The sequence below is a fragment of the Pistacia vera genome, unplaced genomic scaffold (assembly GCF_008641045.1).
Source record: "Pistacia vera cultivar Batoury unplaced genomic scaffold, PisVer_v2 Contig67, whole genome shotgun sequence".
Lineage (NCBI taxonomy): Eukaryota > Viridiplantae > Streptophyta > Magnoliopsida > Sapindales > Anacardiaceae > Pistacia > Pistacia vera.
The window spans coordinates 157080-182697 of NW_022196523.1; the positions used below are offsets into that span (position 1 = coordinate 157080).

Consider the following 25618-nt stretch of genomic DNA (forward strand, 5'->3'; position numbering starts at 1 on the left):
GTTCTCCAGCTGCCTAACTTCACTCAAGAGTTTGTCATAGAAACCGATGCTTCGGGAAGTGGCTTGGGTGTCGTGCTGATGCAAGAAGGTCGACTGATTGCTTTTCTCAACAAAGGGTTGTCCCTAAATTCAAAACTGAAGTCAGTTTACGAAAGGGAATTAATGGCAATAGTTCTGACTGTGCAAAAGTGGTGCCATTACTTGTTGGGCAGACGTTTTGTTATTAGAACGGATCAGCGCAATCTTCATTTTTTAACTGATCAGAAATTACTGAGTGAGAATCAGCAAAAATGGGTTATCAAGTTATTGGGATTAAACTTCACAATTCAATGCAAACCAAGACCTCAGAACAGGGCAGCAGATGCACTTTCTAGGATGCCAGATGTGGTTAACCTTCAGGCTATTTCAGTGGGCTGTTTTGCTGGTCTGGACAGTTTGGAAGATGCTATTCAGAGTGATGACAGATTACGTGCAATTATGCAACAGCTCCTAATCAACCCCGACAGTCATCATCCCTACCGATTGGTGGGTTGCCATTTGCTGTACCATAACCAGTTGGTGCTTCCTAAATCAAGGCCTCACACCTAGAAAATTTTACAGGAATTTCATGCATAACCCATTGGGGTCCATTCGGGGTTCTTTCGGACGTATAAGCGTCTCACAAATGTGGTGTTTTGGGAGGGGATGAAACATAACATCAAAACATTTGTGGCTGCTTGTCCTGTTTGCCAACAGAAATATGATGCCATGAGTCCAGCGGGGTTGCTTCAGCCGTTACCTATCCCTCACCAAGTGTGGGAAGATATTTCTATGGACTTTATCCTGGGCTTTCCAAAAGCAAAAGGGGTTGATACTATTCTAGTGGTTGTGGATCGTCTGACTGAATATAGCCATTTTGTACCTCTCAAGCATCCATATATAGACAAAGTGGTCGCAGACTTGTTTATCAAAGATGTGGTTCGCTTGCATGGGTTTCCCCGCACCATTGTTTCCGATTGAGATAGAGTTTTCATGAGCCATTTTTGGAGCGAATTATTTAAACAGGCTAGTACCCAATTACATATGAGTTTCGCATACCATCCGTAGACAGATGGTCAGACAGAGGTAGTTAACCGCGGCCTTGAAACTTATCTCAGATGTTTTGTAAGCGGACAGCTACAGTTATGGCCCAAATGGATTCCGTGGGCAGAATTTTGGTTCAACACTACTTATAATCGCTCCACCGGAATGTTTCCTTTTAAGGCCCTCTATGGCCGTGATCCTCCCATAGTTTTGCGCTATTCAGACAACACCTCTTCAGTTGAAGAAGTGGACCAGCAACTTCAGCAATGTAACTGTATTTTAGATGAGTTAAAAGAGCACCTCCTCAAAGCTCAACACCGCATGAAGTCTTATGCTGATCACCATCGCCAGGAAGTTACGTTTGCCATTGGGGACTCTGTTTATTTAAAACTGCAGCCATACAGATTGAAATCTCTCGCTCGTTGACTTAATGAGAAACTTAGCCAACAATTTTACGGTCCATTTGTTATCACGGACAGAATTGGGGCAGTTGCTTACCGGCTGGCACTTCCACCTTCAGCTCGTATTCAAAATGTCTTTCATGTTTCACAATTGAAAAAGGCTACTTTTCCAATTCCCAATAGTCAACCGCTACCGGCTGCCCTCAATGAAGATCTCATACTACAACTTGAATCGGAAGCTGTACTCAAAATAAGGAAACTCATTAATGGGCAGTGGGAAGTGCTCATTCAATGGAAAGGCCTCCCCCCGTTTGAAAACACTTGGGAAGACTTTGCAACCATCCAATGTCAGTTTCCTTCTTTCCACCTTGAGGACAAGGTGGCTCTCCTTGGGGAGGGTAATGTTGAGCAACCAGAGGGTGTGGTCTACCGTAGGAAGAAGAGAGGGAAGAAGCAGGGGAATATTGGTGAGGCAGGAGGTTAGAGTTTGTTATAAGTGGGACAACTGGCTTGTGAGGAGTGGAGAGAAGAGAATTCTGTTAGGTGTCAAGAGAGAATAAAAAGGGGCTTGATGCGAGAGGGAGGGGATTGAGAACATTTAAGCCATTTTGGGAAGGGAGGCTACTGACCCTCGAAGTCAGTCATTGTGGAGGCTGCTGACCCTCGAAGTCAGTCCTGCAATTTCCATTTTCTTTTGTACTTGTTATTTGATCTCTATCATAGGTCATTGAGTATTGCTAGGACATTACTATTGAATGAATATTCTGTGTATGTATGGTACTGTTTGGTTAGTAATATAACATGACCTTTGTCATTTAAGTGTGTGTTGGTTGTGTGTGGATAGATTGTTGGACTGTTTGTGGATTTGCAGGTCGGGTGTTCATCAGTGACTTTTTATTAATATTTATGATCTTGGATATTGAGTGGTGAGGTTTATTAGTATGCATGTTAAAATTGAATGGATGTGCATGTGGTGTTGGTGATAAAAGGAACTTATTATTGTTAATTTATTACGTGCTTGTTTTGTTGCCTTGTTGGTTAACTAATGTTAATTAATGGTTTTGTCTTGATGTTTAATTGGAATCCACATTCTTTTACTTGAATTTAAGTTGTGTTAGTTTGGTAAAGAAATAAAATGATTGTAATGATTGGATAATAATGATTGTAACATAGGTGATGCCCATGTAATTAAAATTTTATCTGGTTTGATAGAGTTAAACTTTCTGTATGTGTTGCTGTTCTTAAACTTTAGTTTGACGTGAGAGCAAATAAAATCTGCTATTAGTCTTTTGTGTGAACGAAATAGAGACAACAACAGGAACAAAATATAATAGTAAAACAAATCAAACAGTAAACAAAGAAAAATAATACGCGCGATTTACCCTGGTTCGCCCAATGTAGGCTACGTCTAGCTGAGTCAATATTATTGCAATATACCTCACCTCTCTCGTTTACAATGAATGAATTGCTCTCACACTCATAACAAGAGAAAAGTATGTTTATATACTAGGTTTAAGAGATTAAACCTAGTTTTACAAGGATTCCTATTCCTAAGCCCAACCCAAAAAGGAATTAATAACTTAAAAGAAATCCTACAGCGGTTATACATGGAAAAGCCCAAAACCGCCTACGGGCTAGAGGGCGCTGCCCCCGCGACCCCCGCTCGCTCACCGGGGAGGGGGGCACCCACCCGCTGACCGGGCAACGGGACCCCTGAGTGCGTCTCCGTTACCCATTAATGCTGAAGTAGTCGACAACTCCAACATTCTCCCACTTGGCGAATACTTCACACAATGAAGGCCTACCTTATCAACACACCATGTAAACTTTGCTAAGCTCACAGCCTTGGTAAGAAAATCTGCAGCATTAACAAGTGTATCAACCTTCTCTAACAACACCAATTTTTCCTCCACCTTTTGCCTGATGAAATGGTATTGTATGTCAATGTGTTTTGATCGCGAATGAAAGGCAGGATTCTTGGCTAAGTAAATAGCCCCTTGATTGTCACATCCAATCTTCACAACATCAAGCTTGAAAAGCCTAAAAAGTCAAACTCAATCTTCGAAGCCACATAGCTTCCTTGCCAGCATGTGTCAATGCCATGTATTCTGCCTTAGTAGATGACAAAGCCACAATATTTGCCTTTTACTCATCCAACAACAGCAGCACCAAATAAAGAGAATACATACCCACTTATGGAACGCCTACTATCGAGATCACTCCCCAATCAACATCCACAAAACCATTCATCTAGCTCATCCCCAGTCGCCATGCCTCCATAACAAATGATAAATCCGAGGTCCCACGAAGATATCTAAGAACCCTCTTACAGCACTCCAATGCTCCTTACCAGGATTTGACATAAAGCGACTCAAAAACTCCACGCTTGTGTAATACGGGTCGTGTGACACCATGGCATACATCAAACTACCTACAGCACTCGCATACGCACATGTGTCATTTCTCAGCATCTTCCTCAGACTTAGGACACTGATCAGTAGACAATTTCACTCCCAAAGTCATAGGAGTCTCACAGGTTTGCAGTCTACCATGTTAAATTTCTTCAACACTCCTCGATGTACTTTTTCTGCCCTAACCACAATTTACAACTCGACGATCTTAGTAATTTGCATACCCAAAATAAAATTTGCAGCCCCAAGACCTTCATGTCAAATTGTGCAGCCACAAACCCTTCACAGAATATCAACTCTTGCTATTCCCTATCAGCAACATATCATCTACATATAAGGTTAAAATAACAAAGACATTTCTAACCTTTACATACACACAGTGATCACGTTGCTGCGGCTAAAACCAGCTGAAGACATAGGAGTCGAACTTTTGGTACCACATCCTTGGTGATGTTTAAGCCCATACAGAGACTTCCTCAACCTACCCACCAAGTCTTCTTCCCTTTACATACAAACCTCTCAGTTGCCTCATGGAAATTTCCTCCTCTAAATCTCCATGTAAGAATGCCGTCTTTACATCAAGTTGTCAATTTCAAGATCAAACGCAGCAGCAATAGATAGAACATACCTGATTGATGTTAACTTGGCCACAAGAGAGAAAATCTCACCATAATCAACACCCTCAATCTGCGAGATTCCCTTTGCAACGAGTCTCGCCTTATACTTTGCAATTGTCCCATCTGCCTGCAACTTTCTTTTGAACACCCACTTGCAACAATTCCTTTCTATCCTTAGGCAATTTCATAGGGTCCAGTATTATCTTGTCCAGTGACTGCATCTCATCATTCATTGCAACCTCCTACAGATTTGCATCTTCCATGGCTCTTGCTTCATTTACATTCCTAGGTTCATCACCAATCACATTCAAAGCAGTAATCCACTCAAGGCACTTAGAGAGAAACGAACTGGTGCCTTTCTAACTCTTGTAGATCTCCTCAAAGTTGATGGCACCACAACTTTATCATCAGAATAGTCCTCAAAATCACCACAGAACCCTCATCAGCCACACATCAAGTTTACTTCATGGTCAGATTCTGTAGACTCTAAATTTCAGTCTCTACAGCAACTAGGAGTCATCTCCTCCTCTTGCTCTACTGTAGTCACATCAAACTGAATTTTCTTTAACTGCTCAAGATCTTCAAGAGGCCAACACGTTGTTTTACCTCTCTAAAGATTACATCTCTGCTGTAGATAATGCTTCTACTCACAGGGTTCCACAACTTGTATCCCTTGATGCCATCTTTGAACCCCACAAACTTGCACTTCTCAGACTTGCTGTCAAGCTTGCTTCTCTTCTCCTTGGCACATGCACCTACGCATCACAACCAAAAACTCGAATAAAAGACAGATTAGGTTTCTTACCATAAAGCTTCATATGGCGTCATGTCTTTAACAGAAGAAGTGGGAGACCAATTCTCAAATAACAAGCCATTGCAAGTCTTCAGCCCAAAATTCAGACCCCAAATCGTCGTATTCAGCATACATCTAGCCTTCTCAACAGTGATCGATTGAGAGTTCAGCCACTCCATTTTGTGTGAGCGTGTAAGGTGTAGTTTTGCTTGCAATTCGTGTGTTGCACAAAATTGCTCAAAATTACTAGAGCAAACTCACCGCCATTATCAGTTTGCAAAGCTTTAATCTTCCTATCAAACTGATTCTCAACTAAGGCTTTAAATTCCCGAAATTTCTCAAAAGCCTCAGACTTGCTGCGCATGAAATAAACCCAACAGTATCTAGAAAAATCATCAATGAAAGATACATAATACCTGGATTTACCAACAGATTCCACTGGAGTGGGCCCAAAAACGTTACTTTGAATTAACTCCAGTATTTTTGTTGCTCTCGTGCCTATCGATTGAAAACTAACCCGATTTTGCTTGCCTTGTAAACATTCCTCACAAAACCCAAAACTCATGGAACAGTTAGGAATACCTTTAGCCATATTCTGAGTCACCAAAGTAGACAAAGCCGACTCTCCAATGTGCCCCATTCGCTGATGCCACAATGTTGCAAAATCAATTTCTTTTTCAGCCTCCTTTTCCGAAACATAACCACCCAAAGAGGAATGTCTTACAACTGATGCTTGTAGCCTGTATAGTGTACCATGTCGAACTCCTCGTGCAATAACCATAGATCCCCGAGTCATCTTACAGGATGTTATGTCACAATTGAATACTATACCTGCGTCAGCCATTGTTCCAATAGAGAGCAGATTTCTACTCATACCAGGGATGTGCATCACTTCAGGGAGCATCCTCACTGAACCATCATGCAACCTCAGCCTGATTTTCCCGCGACCAATAATCTTCACAGCAGTATCATCTCCTAACAGAACGTTTCCTCCATTGTATGTCTCATACTCACAAAACCATTCCTTGTGAGGTGTCATATCGAATGACGCACCAGTATCAACATACCAAACTGATTGGTCTGATCTAGCCATACATGTAGCAGCCACATACATATCACCATTTGATTCCCGTTTGTACGAAGTTTCAGCTTCCTTCCCCTTCACCGGTTTTTTCTGCAGTCTTTCTTAAAATGCCCAAATTCCTGACATCTCTAGCATTTAATCTTACTTTTATCATTGCTCTTAGATCTACCTCGCGACTTTCCCCTGTCGCTAGACTTATTAGAATTCCTATCAAGGTTTCGTCCCCTAGCAGTTAAAGCATCCCTAGACGAACCCTCTGAACCTCTTCGCCGCATATCCTCTGCCAACAATTTAGAATATACAGATTCCCATTACATTTGTGTCAATCCTCCACCACCAATCGCAACAATCAGATTGTCCCACGTATCAGGCAGCGAGCATAACAGTGTTACCACTTTCTCAGATTCGGTGAGTTGTACACCACAGCCAGCAGTTGATTCACCAGAGTATTAAACTCATCCAGATGTGCAACAAGAGAATCCCATCATGCATATGGAGATTGTAGAGTTTCTTGTGACGGAACAGCACGTTCACCAAAGACTTACTCAGATACATATTTTCCAGCTTCTGCCATAAACCCTTAGCCGTATCCTGATCCATCACATTCGTTAGAACAGAGTCCTCAAGACAGATGCGAATCAAACCTCTGGCTTTCCGATCCATCTTGTCCCATTCAGCAAGTGCGGCACGATCAGTCGCTGATAATTCTCCTTCAGCAGGTTTAGACCCAAGTGTACTTGACAATCCAGTTCCAGACGTTTCACTCGTTGTAACAACGGCAGTCCCGACTGTTGGCCTATCATTCACAATTGCACCCCACAGGTCCCTATCAACGAGTAGATCCTCCATCCGCAGTTTCCAGAGCTCGAAGCGTTTGCCGTCGAACTTCTCAATCTCAACCTTTGATCCCGCCATCTCTAAATCACGATCTAACAGAACCTTGCTCTGATACCAATTGAACGAAATAGAGAAGCAACAGGAACAAAATAATAATAGTTAAACAAAACAAACAGTAAACAAAGAATGTAATACGCGCGATTTACCCTGGTTCACCCAATGTAGGCTACGTCCAGCTGAGTCAATATTATTGCAATATGCCTCACCTCTCTCGTTTACAATGAATGAATTGCTCTCACACTCATAACAAGAGAAAAGTATGTTTATATACTAGGTTTAAGAGATTAAACCTAGTTTTACAAGGATTCCTATTCCTAAGCCCAACCCAAAAAGGAATTAATAACTTAAAAGAAATCCTACAGCGGTTATACATGGAAAAGCCCAAAACCGTCTACGGGCTCGGGGGCATTGCCCCCGCGACCCCCGCTCGCTCACCGGGGAGCGGGGCACCTGCCCGCTGACTGGGCAGCGGGATCCCTGAGTGCGTCTCCGTTACCCATTAATGCTGAAGTAGTCGACAACTCCAACATTGTGTACTTCTTAAATGTTTTGTGTAATTTCGTGTAATCTGTTAGAATCATTCATCATATTTAAGGAATAGAAACTAATTTCATATCTCCTCCCCATGCTTCACGATTGCCACTGGACACTTGACATGCTTGGCACAATAATCACTCACACTTCCCAGAAGAGCCCTGTTAAAATAATCAGCATTAGCATTAGACAGTTTTTCTACTCAAATAAAATTGAGTTAGTTCAAAAGTGATACCTTTTGATGAAACCATAACCGTGGCTTCCCATGATCAAGGTGTCAGCTCTAAGTTTATCCACAATACCACATATCACATCCTTGGCTTCTCCACATCCAACTACTCTTTGAACATTTATCTGTAAAAAATCCATTGATAATCATTTAGATATTTTGTACAACTACTATCTGAATATGCTTATTGATATTTTGATTATTTTCTCATTATAATGTTCCTAGGATATCATTTAATAATTGTTGGAATCAATCCTTTTGCATACTCTATTATGATATTTGGCCTTAAAACATAATATCAATCCATTTAAATTATTAGTTTTTGAAAGGTAATAGAGAGAGTAAATGTAAGTTTTGCATTCCTCTTGTAGGTGATTATGTGATTACACTTGGCCAATTGAAGACTGCTTAAGCCTTAAAGTGGAGGGGAGACTCCAGTTTGCAACTTTCACTTGTTATTTTCTTAATCACTTTTGTACTTGGCCATTAAAATTTAAAAGAACACTTTATATTTTATGATAATGTAATTGATGATGATTAGTTATTATGCTCGGATGAGAAGAATTCATTAGCATTAATTGATGCTTAATTGGTCAAATTGTTGTGGATCATTTGGTTTTTTTATCTCTTAAAATTTTGTCATCCAAAAATATAGGAAATTGTTTGATCATAAGATATAAAAAAAAGAAAAGAAAAGGAAAGCTTTTTAATGAAACCGGTTTGCAAACCGGTCAACCGGAAGATTATGTCTTGCAGTATAATATAGAATAGAAACTTAACAGCTTGACATAGAAAACAACTAGTCAACTGATATATTAGAAAACTCGCAAGTACAGACAAAGAAATTGGCATCTATTCGTATTTATGTGGAAAGAGAAGAGACAATAGAGAAAGCTGCACATGTTTTTAATTTGTCCACATTATGAGAAAATAATGCTATTGGAAACTTTGCTGTGAAGTTTCCATGCACCCTTTCTTACTCTACTGTTGCAACATCATAAGGTTTTGTTTTCTAATAATGTGTTTTTTCATGGACCATCAACTTCAATTTCTTTGGTTTTGGAGTATAAAAAATGGCATTTGCATAAAAATCATGTGCGGTCAAAGATTAATATAGACTTGAGTTAACTTGGGGGCAGGATGAATGAGACATGCCACACATAAGACAGAAATACAAAATAAAACAATGAACCTGTAATTGACCCTTGAATCTTTTAAGTATTTCCACAATGGAAGCCCCTCATACACTCACAGGCAATTTATAACTTAATCAACAAGTCTCAAGGCACTATATAATCCTTTCCATCTTGACAGTCTAAAGAAAAAAAAAAAAAATTATATCAGAAAGAGCAAGAGAGTAGAGCAAAATGGTGACGATGGGAGAGTTATGGGCCACTCTAGGCTCAGTTGTAGCAAGTGCTATGTTTGTATCAGCTATTTTCAAGCAATACTTCCCTTATCAACTTTGGGGCTATGTCGAAAAATATAGTCTAAAGTTGGTTCGGTTCCTTTATCCTTACATTGAAATTCGGTTTGATGAATTCTCTGGTGGACGTATGAAGCGTAGTGAAGCCTTCTCTGCCATACAGAATTATCTCAGTACCAAAGCCTCGTTGCATGCTACTCGGTTCAAGGCTGATGTTGTGAAAGATAGCCAGTCTTTGGTTCTTAGCATGGAGGATAGAGAAGAGGTGACAGATGAGTTTGAAGGGATCAAGGTTTGGTGGGTATTGGGTAAGACAATCCCCAGAACACAACAATTTTCTTTTTATCCAGCTGCGGATGAGAAGCGGTTTTACAAGCTCACTTTCCATAAGAGCCACAGAGAACTCATCACAAAGTCTTATGTAAAGCATGTGTTTGATGGAGGAAAGGCCATTGCAGTGAAGGAGCGGCAGCGCAAGCTATTCAGTAACAATCCTAGCAAAAATTGGTATGGCTGGAGATCAACAAAGTGGAGCCATGTACAATTTGAGCATCCTGCGACATTTGATACATTGGCAATGGAGACACAGAAGAAGGAGGAGATCAAGAAAGACCTCAAGAAGTTCAGAGAGGGAAAAGAGTACTATACGAAAATTGGGAAGGCTTGGAAGAGAGGGTATCTCCTTTATGGCCCTCCAGGAACTGGTAAATCAACCATGATTGCAGCCATGGCCAATTATTTGAACTATGATGTGTATGATCTTGAACTTACCACGGTCATGGACAACTCAGAGCTGAGGAGTCTGTTAATTGAGACAACAAACAAGTCAATCATTGTTATTGAGGACATTGATTGCTCGCTTGATCTTACTGGTCAGCGTGAGAAGAAAAAGGAGAAAGATGGGGATGAAGAGGAGAAAAATCCCATTGAAAAGAAGATGAAAGAAGATGGTGAAAACAAAGCAAGTAAGGTTACTTTATCCGGGCTTTTGAATTTCATTGATGGCCTTTGGTCAGCTTGTGGGGGAGAAAGACTTATTGTGTTCACTACAAATTATGTGGACAAGCTTGATCCAGCACTTATCAGGAGAGGAAGGATGGACAAGCACATTGAAATGTCCTATTGTGGTCTTGAGGCATTCAAGGTGCTAGCCAAGAATTATTTAGACATCGACTCACATGAGTTGTTTGCGGAAGTTGGCTATCAGTTGGCAGAAACCAATATGACTCCAGCTGATGTTGCTGAGAATTTGATGCCGAAGTCTGATGAGGATGATGCAGAGACATGTTTGAAGAATTTGATTGAAGGTCTTAAAGTGGCGAAGGAGGAAGCCATAAAGAAGGCTGAGGAAGAAGCACGGCTAAAGGCAGAGAAAGAAGAGAAGGAGAAGGAGGAGAAGGCGAAGGAGGCTGATTCTAAGGAAGAGAACAAGAAAGGCGATGAAACTGCAGCTAATTCAGTGAAAGAGAATGGTTCCATAGATAAGGAAGTTAAATGAGGGAAGAATTGATCTTGATAATACTGAGGATTCATGCAACAGGAATGTCAAAACTTGTGAAGACAATGATAAAATCTTGAAAATTTGTTGCTGAAACGCTCTCAGCGTTTATGTATTTTGATATTGCAGAATAAGCAACTTTGCATAGTGGTTTTTCTTCCTTATTTTGATATTCTTCATAGTTTCTTTTCTTATAATGAAAGAGATATTTTCCATTTGGTGTCATGAAGCTTCAGGATTCAGCTAAAGTAAACTTGCAAGAAAATTTCAAGTCTGCTAGAATTCAAAAGTATTCATATTCATAACCTTCTAACTAGAATCTACAAATTTTAAGCAAACCCATTTGAATTGGCAAGTGCCTGGGCTAAAACCAAAATGCCATTGTCGCTCAACTAGAGAATCCAAAGAAAACCCTCTTGAAAGATTGGATTTTGAACCAGAAATCCAAGCTTTTTTTTGGGTAAAACAAGAGAGTGCCTCTAAAAAAAAACTTGTCAAAATGCTTGAATTTCAATTTACAAACCAGTAAAACACACACAGAACAAAGAAAACAAAATCATAATCAATCATCACAGCATTGAGATTGAGATTGAGAGAGCTGAAAATGGAGTGATCGCTGGCTTCACTAACCATCAGAGAGAAGAAGCAGCAAGCTCTTCTTCCTTCTCTGAGTGCAAAGCCTCATACTTAAACTAATGAGATGGAGATGGAGATGGAGGAGAAACAACCTAATAGTTGCAGCTCTGTTCACCCAGTGGCCTTAGTTCTGGTTTGTTTATTATAGATTTACCTTTTTTTTTTTTAAAATTATTTAGGAAATGAAACCCCCATATGTATGCTGATTAATCCATAAGCCTAGCACATATGGTAAATGCGACCTTAACAGATATTATGATGTTAATTATTAAGTTAATTAAAGGTTATTATTTTTTATTCTCCCATATTCATCATCATCAATTTATCATACATCTATCTATGCAAGTGATGGTTTGAAGTTCCAAATTAGTGGCAATAAACAAAATATATAGCCAGAAAGAGTCAGTCTACAAGTAGGTGTAACTTGAGCCAAAATCACTCTTATAATAATGCTATTGGAACCTTTGCTGAAGTTTCCTTGTTCCCTTTTTCACATCATTCTTATAACTTCAGATGGTCAAGTTTTATTAATTGTATATAAAATTTTATCCCATCCTGTGGTTTGTACATTTATGTGTAGGACCTTTTTTTGATGTTTGATAGAAAGCTCTAAAGTGATTTATAGTGAAGAGCTGATATAAAATTCGTTTAATGAGCAATATTTCATAGATAATGAAGGCTACAGAGGGGGGAATTGATCTTTAACGTTACCAGGGAGTCAAGCAACAGGATTTCAGAACTAGAATAAAAATTTAGGTATAATTTCACACACTTTGGTCCTTACACTCATTGCCAAAGAAGTTGTTTTAAGCTGATTATCATCTTTGAATCAGTGACATTGAAGAAGCAAGTCACTGTTTGATTATAGCCTTTAAAGCAGTAGATTCTGTTAAGTTGTTTTCATGTAGATGGTCCTTGTTCTTGTTCAAAGTACAGAAAAATTTCTCAAGATATGGTTGCAGTGAAGTGAAATAGTTGGCCATTAAATGCCGGATGTTAGCCACCACCACCGTAGGGTGACCGTCAACAGCCAAATAGTTGGTCGTAGATTTGGTCTTTTCCGACCAGATCCATGGTGGATCTAGACGAAAAAGGCTAGATCGGGACACGACCGGCCAAATCCAGCCAGTCGTGCGCCATTCTGGCAACTTCCATCCACCCTCCGGTGGTGGTAGCCGGCTGTCGGCATTTAATGGGTGGGTGTGAGTGTTTTTGTTAATTTTTAATGTTTTATTATAGGAGGTATTTTGCTAAATTAACAAATATAGGGGATGTTTTGTTAATTTTTAAATCATATTCTCGTAATAACAATCCAATTCAAAATTTTCAAAAATACTATTCAAAATACTCTACTAAACACACTCTTAGATTTTATATTTATTTAAATTTTGCCTCTGTAGAACTTTGAGATTTTGGGAATGAAACGACCCCCACGGTAAGTTTGGATTTTGTTTTTGTAAAACCCCATTTTTAATCCTAATATATATATTTCATATTTTTTGTGATTTTTATTTTTATGCAAGAGGATATGTTAGTTTTTAAAAGTTTTATTAGGAGTGAAAATGAAAGTAATAAGAGCTACAAGGTTTGCATGTAACTGAGGGGAGCAATCTGAGTATTTTTAAAATAGAAAGTTGATGTGGCAGGGTCATGGTGAATAAGAGACTTTTCGGACAGTTTCATAATTCTAAGAAGCTGTTTTATACATAAACTGGGTTGTTCGCCCAAAATGAAGAAGAAGAGAGAAAAACTCATAAAGATGAAAGGAAGAAGAAGCAAAGGAAAAGGAAAAAGAGAAGAGAGGGAAGAATGGGTTTGGTTAGTTTTATCCATTTGATTTTTCTGCACTTGAGTTGATGATACTTGAAAACCAGACTGAGACTTATGTTATTGATATGCATTATTGTGATGAATTTGCTGAGTTACAAGGAATTGGTGATTTGGCTAAGAATTCAGTTTGGTTTAAAAAAAACATTTTGTATCCATTGGTGTATAGGCTTGTAAAAGTTGCATTGGTTTTACCAATTGTGACTCTGACCGTAGAAAGGGCCTTTTTTTTTTTTTTTTTTTTAATGAATCTTGTGAAAAGTCAGTTACACAATTGAATGAGAGATCAATAGATGGATGATTGTTTGGTCACTTATATTGAGAAAGATGTATTTGATACAATTGACGATGAGATGATTATCTAAAGTTTTCAGAATATGAAAACTCGTCGAGGACAATTATAGAAAATTTGTTTTATTTTTACAAAAAATTGTGTTTTTTTAAGATATTTATTTGTATTTTGTAACTTTTTGTTGAAGTTCATCGTTATAAAAAAAAAAATATATGTTTATGATTGATTTTAATTTTTTTTTGGTTTATTTTTGCCCCCATAGTGTGAAATTCCTAGATCCGTCACTGATGTTAGTCAAAGCTGGTTGGCTGGAAATATATTTTCCTACTTGAGTTAGCCACAGGATGAATGGACAACAAAATAAACGACAGAAAAAACAGAGGAAAAAGAATGGCCATTAACCTTAGTGTTTGTGGTTGCTTCCGTTGTTCTTTCCACTGATACTTATTTAATTTCATATTGGAAGCCAACTTAGAAAAAAACAGGAGATGGTGGCGGCTTCTTGTAACTTCATCAGCAAGCAACAAGACTNAACGACAGAAAAAACAGAGGAAAAAGAATGGCCATTAACCTTAGTGTTTGTGGTTGCTTCCGTTGTTCTTTCCACTGATACTTATTTAATTTCATATTGGAAGCCAACTTAGAAAAAAAAAAAAAGGAGATGGTGACGGCTTCTTGTAACTTCATCAGCAAGCAACAAGACTCTATATAATAGTAGACATGTAAGTTCTGAAAGAGCAACAAAGTAGAGCAAAATGGTGTCAATGGGAGAGTTCTGGGTTACTCTAACCTCAGTTGTAACTAGTGCAACTGTTGCATCAGTTATGTTTAGAACTTTCTTCCCCACTTACTTCCGGCTCTATTTTGTAAGAATTAATCACAAATTGTTTCGCTTTTTGAGTCCTTACATTGAAGTTACCTTTGATGAGTACACTGGTAAATATCTAAAGCCTAATGAAATCTTCTCTGCCATACAAAACTATCTCAGTACCAACGCCTCTTTGCAGGCTAAAAGATTTAAGGCTGATGTTATGGAAGGTAGCCAGTCTGTGATCCTTAGCGTGCACGAAAGAGAGGAGGTATTAGATGAGTTTAATGGGGTCAAAGTTTGGTGGGTATTGAGTCATAAGACTCCTCCCAAAACACAATCAATTTCTATTTTTGCAGGTTCGGATGAGAAGAGATATTACAAGCTTAAATTCCATAAACGTCATCGAGAACTCATCACAGGGTCTTATGTTAAGCATGTGTTTGATGAAGGAAAGGCTATTGCAGTGAAGAACCGTCAGCGAAAGCTGTTCAGTAATATCAAGAATAAGAGTGGCGGGAGAGAAAGAAAGTGGAGCCATGTCCCTTTTGAGCATCCTGCAACTTTTGATTCATTGGCAATGGAGACAGAGAAGAAGGAAGAGATCAAGAATGACCTCAAGAAGTTCAGTGAGGCTAAAGAGTACTATTCAAAAATTGGGAAGGCTTGGAAGAGAGGGTATCTCCTTTATGGCCCTCCAGGAACTGGCAAATCAACCATGATTGCTGCCATGGCCAATTTGTTGAACTATGATGTCTATGATCTTGAACTTACCACAGTCGCGGACAACTCAGAGTTGAGAAGTCTTTTGATTGAGACAACAAATAAATCTATGATAGTTATAGAGGACATTGATTGCTCACTTGATCTTACTGGTCAGCGCGAGAAGAAAAAGAAGAAAGCTGCGGATAAAGGGGAGAAAAATATCATTAAAAAGGCACTGAAAGAAGAGAATGAAAGCAAAGAAAGTAAGGTTACTCTATCTGGGCTTTTAAATTTCATTGATGGCCTTTGGTCAGCTTGTGGGGGAGAAAGAATCATTGTGTTCACTACTAATTTTGTGGACAAGCTTGATCCAGCACTTATCAGAAGAGGAAGGATGGACATGCATATTGAAATGTCCTATTGTGGCTTTGAAGCATTCAAGGTGCTAGCCAAGAATTATTTAGATATCGACTCACATGAGCTGTTTGCAGAAGTTGGCAATCAGTTGGCCGAAACCGATATGATTCCTGCAGATGTTGCAGAGAATTTGATGCCAAAGTCTGATAAGGATAATGCAGAGACTTGTTTGAAGAATCTGATTGAAGCTCTTAAGGAGGCAAAGGAGGAAGCCATAAAGAAGGTTGAGGAAGAAGCGCGCTCAAAGGCCGAGAAAGAAAAGGAGGAAAAGTGTACTGATTCTACTAAAGAGAACGTGAAAGGGGATGAGACTTCAGCTAAGTCTGTGAAAGAGAATGGTTTCATCTATGAGGAAGATAAAGGAGGGGAGAATTGATGTTAAAAATGGTTTCACAACTTGTGAAGACTTGGTTATAATCTTGTAAGTTTGGCGCTAGTGTGGCTATCAGTGTTTATGTAAATGTATTGTATATCTTGCAGAATAAGCAACTGTTGCATAGTGATTGTTTATAGTGAATGCTAGCTGGAGCTGGTTAGCAGCAAGCTATTAGATTAGATTTGTATCCTATGTGTGCAAATTATGATGATTAGCAGTGATTGTTTGTATAGCAGATTAGCTGAATATGCTNTGTGGCTTTGAAGCATTCAAGGTGCTAGCCAAGAATTATTTAGATATCGACTCACATGAGCTGTTTGCAGAAGTTGGCAATCAGTTGGCCGAAACCGATATGATTCCTGCAGATGTTGCAGAGAATTTGATGCCAAAGTCTGATAAGGATGATGCAGAGACTTGTTTGAAGAATCTGATTGAAGCTCTTAAGGAGGCAAAGGAGGAAGCCATAAAGAAGGTTGAGGAAGAAGCGCGCTTAAAGGCCGAGAAAGAAAAGGAGGAAAAGTGTACTGATTCTACTAAAGAGAACGTGAAAGGGGATGAGACTTCAGCTAAGTCTGTGAAAGAGAATGGTTTCATCTATGAGGAAGATAAAGGAGGGGAGAATTGATGTTAAAAATGGTTTCACAACTTGTGAAGACTTGGTTATAATCTTGTAAGTTTGGCGCTAGTGTGGCTATCAGTGTTTATGTAAATGTATTGTATATCTTGCAGAATAAGCAACTGTTGCATAGTGATTGTTTATAGTGAATGCTAGCTGGAGCTGGTTAGCAGCAAGCTATTAGATTAGATTTGTATCCTATGTGTGCAAATTATGATGATTAGCAGTGATTGTTTGTATAGCAGATTAGCTGAATATGCTTTAGCTGATTAGATCACCTCTTGTTTTTCCTTGTGACCATTATGTTTCTTTGATGTAATTACTTTAAATTACAGTTAAGGCATACTGAGGCAATCATGATGTGTTTGATTGATAATCTAAAGTTTAGGAATAAATTTATTTAATGCCCTGAATTCGAGTCGCCAACAGAGACGTGAAGAATCATTGTGTTACAAATTCTCTACTTAACGGGGAGATCAAAGACAAAACATATATTTAACTCTTATATTAACAGCTAAGGGACCCTTACATCAGTGCTCTGATATCATGGTGCATGTCACCAATGTATCAGAATCCAAAATCACCCTTATAACAATGCTTTTGGAATCTTTGCTGAAGTTTCCATGCTCCCTTTCTTACTTCACTCTTGGAAAATCAGAAGGTCCAAGTTTGTTTTATTTTATAAAATATTTCATCCCCTTGTGTAGTTTTTGCATTTATGTGCGGGACTTCCTGTGAATATTTTGACACAGTGAAGGGTTTATGTAATCCTTTGGAAGAGAATGGTTTCATCGATAAGGAAGGCCGAAGAGGGGAATATTGATCTTAAATGCTATTGCAAATTCAAGCAATAAAAGGATTTCAGAACTACTGTAAACATTATCTATGAGTGTTTAAGCAAGTTTTATTCAGTTGTGGATTTTCTCCTGATTAAAAGACCTGTAGGCAACAACTTACGTTAAGGTTGATCCAAAAAAACTGATGAGGCAGTCCAAATGAATCAAACCAAAGAGATTCTATCGGTATCTTTGAATCCGTGACATTGCAGAAGCAGATAACTAATTTATGGCCTTTAAGCAGTAGATTCCTATGGTTACCCTTGTTCTTGTACCAAGTATAAAAGAATTTCCCAAGAAATGGACACTGATTAGTATGAAACACTTGTACAAGAACTTTAGTCTAAATTTCTTCTAGGGGACCCAACCAAACTAATAAATGAATAGGAGGGGTAAAGATGCATGATTCTGAATTCTGATTCTTTTTCTGCCAGATATTCAACAGTGACAGGTTCTATGCTTTAGGAAACTTTCTGTATTTAATAGGTAAATTTTCAAGAAATTCTTTTTAAGGGTTTGAATGAAAAGCACCTTATAAAAGAGTAGTTGACATGTGTGTTTTGCAAACCAGCCGGTTTCGAGATGTAACTTAAGAAACTTTATGTGTAAGGCACTGAAAGAAGAGAATGAAAGCAAAGAAAGTAAGGTTACTTTATCAGGGCTTTTGAATTTCATTGATGGCCTCTGGTCAGCTTGTGTGGGAGAAACGGTCATTGTGTTCACTACTAATTATGTGGACAAACTTGATCCAGCAGCTATCAGGAGAGGAAGGACGGACAAGCGTATTGAAATGTCCTATTATGGCTTTGAAACATTCAAGGTGCTAGCCAAGAATTATTTAGATATTGACTCACATGAGCTGTTTGCAGAAGTTGACAATCAGTTGGCAGAAAGAAATATGATTCCTGCAGATGTAGCAGAGAATTTGATGCCAAAGTCTGATGAGGATGATGCAGAGACTTGTTTGAAGAATCTGATTGAAGCTCTTAAGGTGGTGAAGGAGGAAGCAGTAAAGAAGGCTGAGGAAGAAGTGCGCTCAAAGGCAGAGAAAGAAGAGAAAAAGGAGGACAAGTGTACTGATTCTGCTAAGGAGAATGTGAAAGGTGATGAAACTTCAGCCAAGCCTGTGAAAGAGAATGGTTTCATCAAAAAGGCAGATAAAGGAGGGGAGAATTGATCTTGAAGCTACCGAGAATTCGACCAACAATGGTTTCACAACTTGTGAAGGCTTGGATATATCTTTTAAATTTGTAAATAGTGTGGCTATCAGTGTGTTGTGTAAATATATTGTACAACTTGCAGAATAGCAACTGAATTGCACAGTGATGTTGCTAGGATACAAGCTTGAGCTGATAGCAGCAAGCTAGCTATTAGATTGATTTGGACATAATGTCTGTAAATGAGGATGATCAGCAGTGGTTGTTTATTGGAATATGCTGGAGCTTATTAGCAGCAAGGCTATATTGGTTTTAGTTTGTATTGTGTGTGTAAATCATGATATTGTTTGTAAATAAGTCAATAAAATGTTGTTGGTTTGATTTTATTGTATTCATTCTGAATTTATCTTCTATCTTTTATGCAAGTGTTGCAGATTACTACAGTTAGGAAAACGAAAAGTTACGATTCACATATAAATTCACTGAATTTTAGACTACATGTATCTTTCATATAGTGTTTTCTCTCATTTGTCATATAGTGTTTATTTTCATTTTATTTTTGTGTTGTGGCTTTCTGCTGATATGGCACACCAGGCTGCAACTAATGTTACAGCTGATCAACAAAATGGATGAGAGAGTCAACCAAATGAATCGCCGAGGGATTCTATAATAACTTTGTATCGGTGACATTGCGAAAGCAACTAAATTGTTAATACTCTTTAAGTTTGAGCAGTAGATTCCTATGTTTGTTTTCTAGCCCCCGTCAGTTCCTTGAGTTTTGTTCTTGCCATGGCCCTTGTTCGTGCATTTTAGCTTCAATTCTCTTCTAGGGGACATAACAAAACAATAAATTAGAGGGGTGAAGATGCATGATTCTGAATTCTTAAACTATTTCTCTACTATCCAACAGTGCCAGGTTCTATGCTCTAGGTTTGAATGAAGCACTCAAAAAAGTACTTGACAAGTGTGTTTTTGCACACCTATTCAGTTTCGAGATGAAATTAAGAAGACTATATGTGTAATTCACTTCCTGATATCTGTCTATTTCTTGCATGATCAACTTTAGTTTTTCATGGTCTGTGGAATATAAATAATGCCACTTGCATAAGAGTGAGATATTATTCAAAGATGACAGGCTAAATATACGTTCATATAATTGAGTTAGTGACAATCTGAATGGACAGCCAAAAAAAAATAACAGAAAAAACAAAGGAAAAAGAGTTGCCATGAATTTAGTCCTAGTGGTTTCTTCTGTTGTTTGTAGTGAATGTTTGCTGGAGTTGATTCGAACTATTAGGTTTGATTAATATTCTATTAGAGACGTGAAGAATTGTAATGTTACAGATTCTGCCTTTAATGGGAAGATCAATGAATTTGTTAAGACAAAATAAATATATGTAACTCTTGATTAACAGGACCCCTTACATCAGTGATATGATATCAGCTACATGTCATCAATGTATCAGAATCCAATTTCCAGTCATCTGATAAATATTTTAATCAACATTCAATTGAAGCAGCCTTATAACAATGCTATTTGATCCTTTGCGGAAGTTTCCATATTCCCTTTCTTACATCATTTTTATAACTTCAGATGATCCAAGTTTGTACATTTATGTGCAGGACTTTTTTGTGAATGTTTGACAGTAAACTCCTGAAGTATTTTACAGGGAAGTGCTTATCTAATATCTGAAAGAGAGAATAGTATCATCGCTAAGGAAGGCCACAGAGGGGAGAATTGATCTTAAATGCTAATGCGAATCAATCAAAAAGGATTTCAGAACTACTATAAGCATAAGTTATGAGTGTTTAAGCAAGTTTTATTCAGTAATTGTGGCTTTTTTGCTGATTATACATACCATGCTACAATTTTTGTAAAGATTGATCCAATCAAACTGATGAGGTAATGGAATTTGACTCCATCCTACAGATTAAGATTCAAAAAGAGTTGCTAAAGAAAGACCAAATTTCTTATCTTTGAATCAGTGACTTCAGAAGCAAGTAACTAATTGATTATAGCCTTTAAGCTGCAGATTCCTATTAACTTGTTTTCATCTGCATGGCTCTTGTTCTTGTTCATACTAGAATAGAATTTCTCCAGAAATGGATACTGCTAAGTGTTAAACACTTGCATGAGAAGTTTAGTTTCAATTCTCTTTCTGTGGACCTAACAAGACAATAAACAAATAAGAGGGCTGAAGGTGCATGATTCAGATTAATTCTATTCCTGATACCCTACAACAGTGACAATTTCTCTGCTCTAGCTCTAGTCAACTTTTTTGTATTTTTTAAGGTATTATCTTGAAGGAAAAGCACCTTAACAAAAATGTACTTGAAATGTGTGTTTTCAAAAACCTATTCGGTTCCGAGATGAGAACTAAGAAGAAACTTTATGTGTAATTCATTGTTGATTCTATCTTTTTCACGCATGATCAACTTTAGTTTTTCTTTGTTTATTGAATATAAATAATGTCACTTGCATAAGAATGAGAATTTTATTCAAAGATGACAGGCTGAATATATATTTATATGCTTGAGTTAGTGACAGGATGAATGGGACAACAAAAGAAAAGAAAGAAAAAACAAAGGAAAAAGAATTGCCATGAATCTGATGTTTGTGGTTTCTTGTGTTGTTTGTAGTGAATGCTAGCTGGAGCTGAACTATTAGATTTGATTCATATTCTATTAGAGACGTGTAGAATTGTAATGTTACAGATTTTGCTTTGAATGGGAAGATCAACAAAGTTGTTAAAACAAAATAAAAGTATGCAACTCTTGATTAACACCAAAGGACCCTTACATCAGTGATATGATATCAGCTACTTGTCATTAATGTATCAGAATCCAATCTCCAGTCATCTGATAAATATTTTAATCAACATTCAATTAAAGTCCAAAGTTGTAAATTAAAGCAGTCTCATAACAATTCTATTGGAACCTTTGCTGAAGTTTCCATGTCCCCTTTCTTACATCATTCTTGTAATTTCAGATGATCCAAGTTTTAATAATTTTATATAGTTTTTTTTGGCCCACTTTATAGGTGGCTTTTTGTGAATGTTTGGCAGAAAACCCTTAAACTGGGAGATGCTTTTAAAATTAACAGAAAGAGAATGGTTTCATCCATAAGGAGGCACAGATGGGAGCATGGATCTTAATTGCAACAAGAATATCAGAAATACTCAGCAGAAAAGCAACAATACCAGATAAAACTTGCTTAAATACTCATAGCTACAATTTATACATGATTGGTCCAATCAAATTGATGAGGTAGTCCAAATGAATCAAACCAAAGGGATTCTAAAGCTTTCTCTAAGATTGAAAAGTACAATGGAATCTGACTCCATGCCACAGATTAAGATCCAAAAACTATTGCTAATGGAAGATAAAAAATATCATCTTTGAATCAGTGACTTCAGAAACAAGTAACTTATTGATTATAGCCTTTAAGCAGTAGATTCCTATTAAGTTGTTTTCACCTGCATGGCTCTTGTTCTTGTTTAAACAAAAGAAGAATTTCTCAAGAAATGTATCCTGCTTAGTGTTAAACACTTGCATAAGAATTTTAGTTTCAATTCTCTTCTAGGGAACCCAACAAAACAAATAAATAAATAAAAGGGGTGAAGGTGCATGATTCTGATTATTTTTATTCCTACTAGAAATCCAACAATGAAAAATTTTCTATGCTTTTAGTTGGCCATTAAATGCCGATGTTAGCCACCACCACCGTAGGGTGACCGTCAACAGCCAAATAGTTGTCGTAGATTTGGTCTTTTCCGACCAGATCCATGGTGATCTAGACGAAAAGGCTAGATCGGGACACGACCGGCCAAATCCAGCCAGTCGTGCGCCATTCTGGCAACTTCCATCCACCCTCCGTGGTGGTAGCCGGCTTTCGGCATTTAATGGTGGGTGTGAGTGTTTTTGTTAATTTTAATGTTTTATTATAGGAGGTATTTTGCTAAATTAACAAATTAGGGATGTTTGTTAATTTTTAAATCATATTCTCGTAATAACAATCCAATTCAAAATTTTCAAAAATACTATTCAAAATACTCTACTAAACACACTCTTAGATTTTATATTTATTTAATTTTGCCTCTGTAGAACTTTGAGATTTTGGGAATGAAACGACCCCCGGTAAGTTTGGATTTTGTTTTTGTAAACCCCATTTTTATCCTAATATATATATTTCATATTTTTTGTGATTTTATTTTATGCAAGAGGAGTATGTTAGTTTTTAAAGTTTTATTAGGAGTGAAAATGAAAGTAATAAGAGCTACAAGGTTTGCATGAACTAGGGGAGCAATCTGAGTATTTTAAAATAGAAAGTTGATGTGGCAGGGTCATGGGAATAAGAGACTTTTCGACAGTTTTAATTCTAAGAAGCTGTTTTATACATAAACTGGGTTGTTCGCCCAAAATGAGAAGAAGAGAGAAAAAACTCATAAAGATGAAAGGAAGAAGAAGCAAAGGAAAGGAAAAAGAGAAGAGAGGGAAGAATGGGTTTGGTTAGTTTTATCCATTTGATTTTTCTGCACTTGTTGATGATACTTGAAAACCAGACTGAGACTTATGTTATTGATATGCATTATGTGATGAATTTGCTGAGTTACAGGAATTGGTGATTTGGCATAGAATTCGTTTGGTTTAAAAAAACATTTTGTATCCATTGGTGTATGGCTTGTAAAAGTTGCATTGGTTTTACCAATGTGACTCTGACCGTAGAAAGGGCCTTTTTTTTTTTTTTTTTGTAATGAATCTTGTGAAAAGTCTTACACAATTGAATGAGAGATCAATAGATGGATGATTGTTTGGTCACTTATATTGAGAAAGATGTATTGATACAATTGACGATGAGATGATTATCTAAAGTTTTCAGATATGAAACTCGTCGGGACAATTATAGAAAATTTGTTTATTTTTACAAAAAATTGTGTTTTTTTAAGATATTTATTTGTATTGAACTTTTTGTGAAGTTCATCTGTATGAAAAAAATACGTTTATGATTGGTTTTATTTTTTTTTGGTTTATTTTTGCCCCATAGTGTGAAATTCCTAGATCCGCACTGATGTTAGTCAAACTGGTTGGCTGGAATATATTTTCCTACTTGAGTTAGCCAGAGGATGAATGGACAACAAAATAACGACAGAAAAAACAGAGAAAAAGAATGGCCATTAACCTTAGTGTTTGTGGTTGCTTCCGTGTTTCTTTCCACTATACTTATTTAATTTCATATTGGAAGCCACTTAGAAAAAAACAGGAGATGGTGGCGGCTTCTTGTAACTTCATCAGCAAGCAACAAGACTTTATATAATAGTAGACATGTAAGTTCTGAAAGGCAGCAAAAGTAGAGCAAAATGGTGTCAATGGGAGAGTTCTGGGTTACTCTAACCTCAGTTGTAACTATGCAACTGTTGCATCAGTTATGTTTAGAACTTTCTTCCCTACTTACTTCCGGCTCTTTTTTATAAGAATTAATCACAAATTGTTTCGCTTTTTGAGTCCTTACATTGAAATTACCTTTGATGAGTACACTGGTAAATATAAGCCTAATGAAATCTTCTCTGCCATACAAACTATCTCAGTACCACGCCTCTTTGCAGGCTAAAGATTTACTGATGTTATGGAAGGTAGCCGTCTGTGATCCTTAGCGTGCACGAAAGAAAGAGGTATTAGATGAGTTTAACGGGTTCAAAGTTTGGTGGATTTGAGTCTAAGACTCCTCCCACACCAATCATTTCTATTTTGCAGGTTCGGATGAGCAGAGATATTACAAGCTTAATTCCATAAACGTCATCGAGAACTCATCACAGGGTCTTATGTTAAGCATGTGTTTGATGAAGGAAAGGCTATTGCAGTGAAGAACCGTCAGCGAAAGCTGTTCAGTAATATCAAGAATAAGAGTGGCGGGAGAGAAAGAAAGTGGAGCCATGTCCCTTTTGAGCATCCTGCAACTTTTGATTCATTGGCAATGGAGACAGAGAAGAAGGAAGAGATCAAGAATGACCTCAAGAAGTTCAGTGAGGCTAAAGAGTACTATTCAAAAATTGGGAAGGCTTGGAAGAGAGGGTATCTCCTTTATGGCCCTCCAGAACTGGCAAATCAACCATGATTGCTGCCATGGCCATTTGTTGAACTATGATGTCTATGATCTTGAACTTACCACGTCGCGGACAACTCAGAGTTGAGAAGTCTTGATTGAGACAACAAATAATCTATGATAGTTATAGAGGACATTGATTGCTCACTTGATCTTACTGGTCAGCGCGAGAAGAAAAAGAAGAAAGCTGCGGATAAAGGGGAGAAAATATCATTAAAGGCACTGAAAGAAGAGAATGAAAGCAAAGAAAGTAAGGTTACTCTATCTGGGCTTTTAAATTTCATTGATGGCCTTTGTCAGCTTGTGGGGAGAAAGAATCATTGTGTTCACTACAATTTTGTGGACAGCTTATCCAGCACTTCAGAAGAGGAAGGATGGACAGAATATTGAAATGTCCTCTGTGGCTTTGAAGCATTCAAGGTGCTAGCCAAGAATTATTTAGATATCGACTCACATGAGCTGTTTCAGAAGTTGGCAATCAGTTGGCCGAAACCGATATGATTCCTGCAGATGTTGCAGAGAATTTGATGCCAAAGTCTGATAAGGATGATGCAGAGACTTGTTTGAAGAATCTGATTGAAGCTCTTAAGGAGGCAAAGGAGGAAGCCATAAAGAAGGTTGAGGAAGAAGCGCGCTTAAAGGCCGAGAAAGAAAAGGAGGAAAAGTGTACTGATTCTACTAAAGAGAATGTGAAAGGGGATGAGACTTCGCTAATTCGTGAAGAGAATGTTCATCAACGAGGAAGATAAGGAGGGAGAATTGATGTTAAAATGGTTTCACAACTTGTGAAGACTTGGTTATAATCTTGTAAGTTTGGCGCTAGTGTGGCTATCAGTGTTTATGTAAATGTATTGTATATCTTCAGAATAAGCAACTGTTGCTAGTGATTGTTTATA

At 37.7% G+C, this 25618-nt stretch overlaps 3 protein-coding genes and 1 pseudogene across 3 annotated transcripts; all 4 read left to right on the forward strand.

Annotated features, from left to right (window-relative positions):
* Positions 1–9337: 9337 nt before the first annotated feature.
* LOC116112862 (AAA-ATPase ASD, mitochondrial-like) lies at positions 9338–11177 on the forward strand. Its single transcript, XM_031398990.1, has one exon. The coding sequence runs from the start codon at positions 9396–9398 to the stop codon at positions 10950–10952; it is 1557 nt and encodes a 518-aa protein (XP_031254850.1). The 5' UTR covers positions 9338–9395; the 3' UTR covers positions 10953–11177.
* Positions 11178–14294: 3117 nt separating this feature from the next.
* On the forward strand, positions 14295–16972 carry LOC116112844 (AAA-ATPase At3g28580-like). Its single transcript, XM_031398969.1, has 2 exons — positions 14295–15909; positions 16451–16972. Exons 1-2 carry the CDS (start codon positions 14463–14465, stop codon positions 16636–16638), a joined length of 1635 nt encoding a protein of 544 aa, XP_031254829.1. The 5' UTR covers positions 14295–14462; the 3' UTR covers positions 16639–16972.
* A 608-nt stretch (positions 16973–17580) lies between these two features.
* LOC116112843 (AAA-ATPase At3g28510-like) lies at positions 17581–18765 on the forward strand. Its single transcript, XM_031398967.1, has one exon. The coding sequence runs from the start codon at positions 18067–18069 to the stop codon at positions 18640–18642; it is 576 nt and encodes a 191-aa protein (XP_031254827.1). The 5' UTR covers positions 17581–18066; the 3' UTR covers positions 18643–18765.
* Positions 18766–23885: 5120 nt separating this feature from the next.
* LOC116112793 lies at positions 23886–25471 on the forward strand (annotated as a pseudogene).
* Positions 25472–25618: the final 147 nt, after the last annotated feature.

Coding starts and splice junctions, on each gene's coding strand:
- LOC116112862 (XM_031398990.1), top strand. CDS start 9,396: ATGGTGACGATGGGAGAGTTATGGGCCACTCTAGGCTCAGTTGTAGCA.
- LOC116112843 (XM_031398967.1), top strand. CDS start 18,067: ATGTGTAAGGCACTGAAAGAAGAGAATGAAAGCAAAGAAAGTAAGGTT.
- LOC116112844 (XM_031398969.1), top strand. CDS start 14,463: ATGGTGTCAATGGGAGAGTTCTGGGTTACTCTAACCTCAGTTGTAACT. Junction 15,910..16,450: donor GAAAGAAAAGGAGGAAAAGT/GTACTGATTCTA, acceptor ATCTGATTGAAG/CTCTTAAGGAGGCAAAGGAG.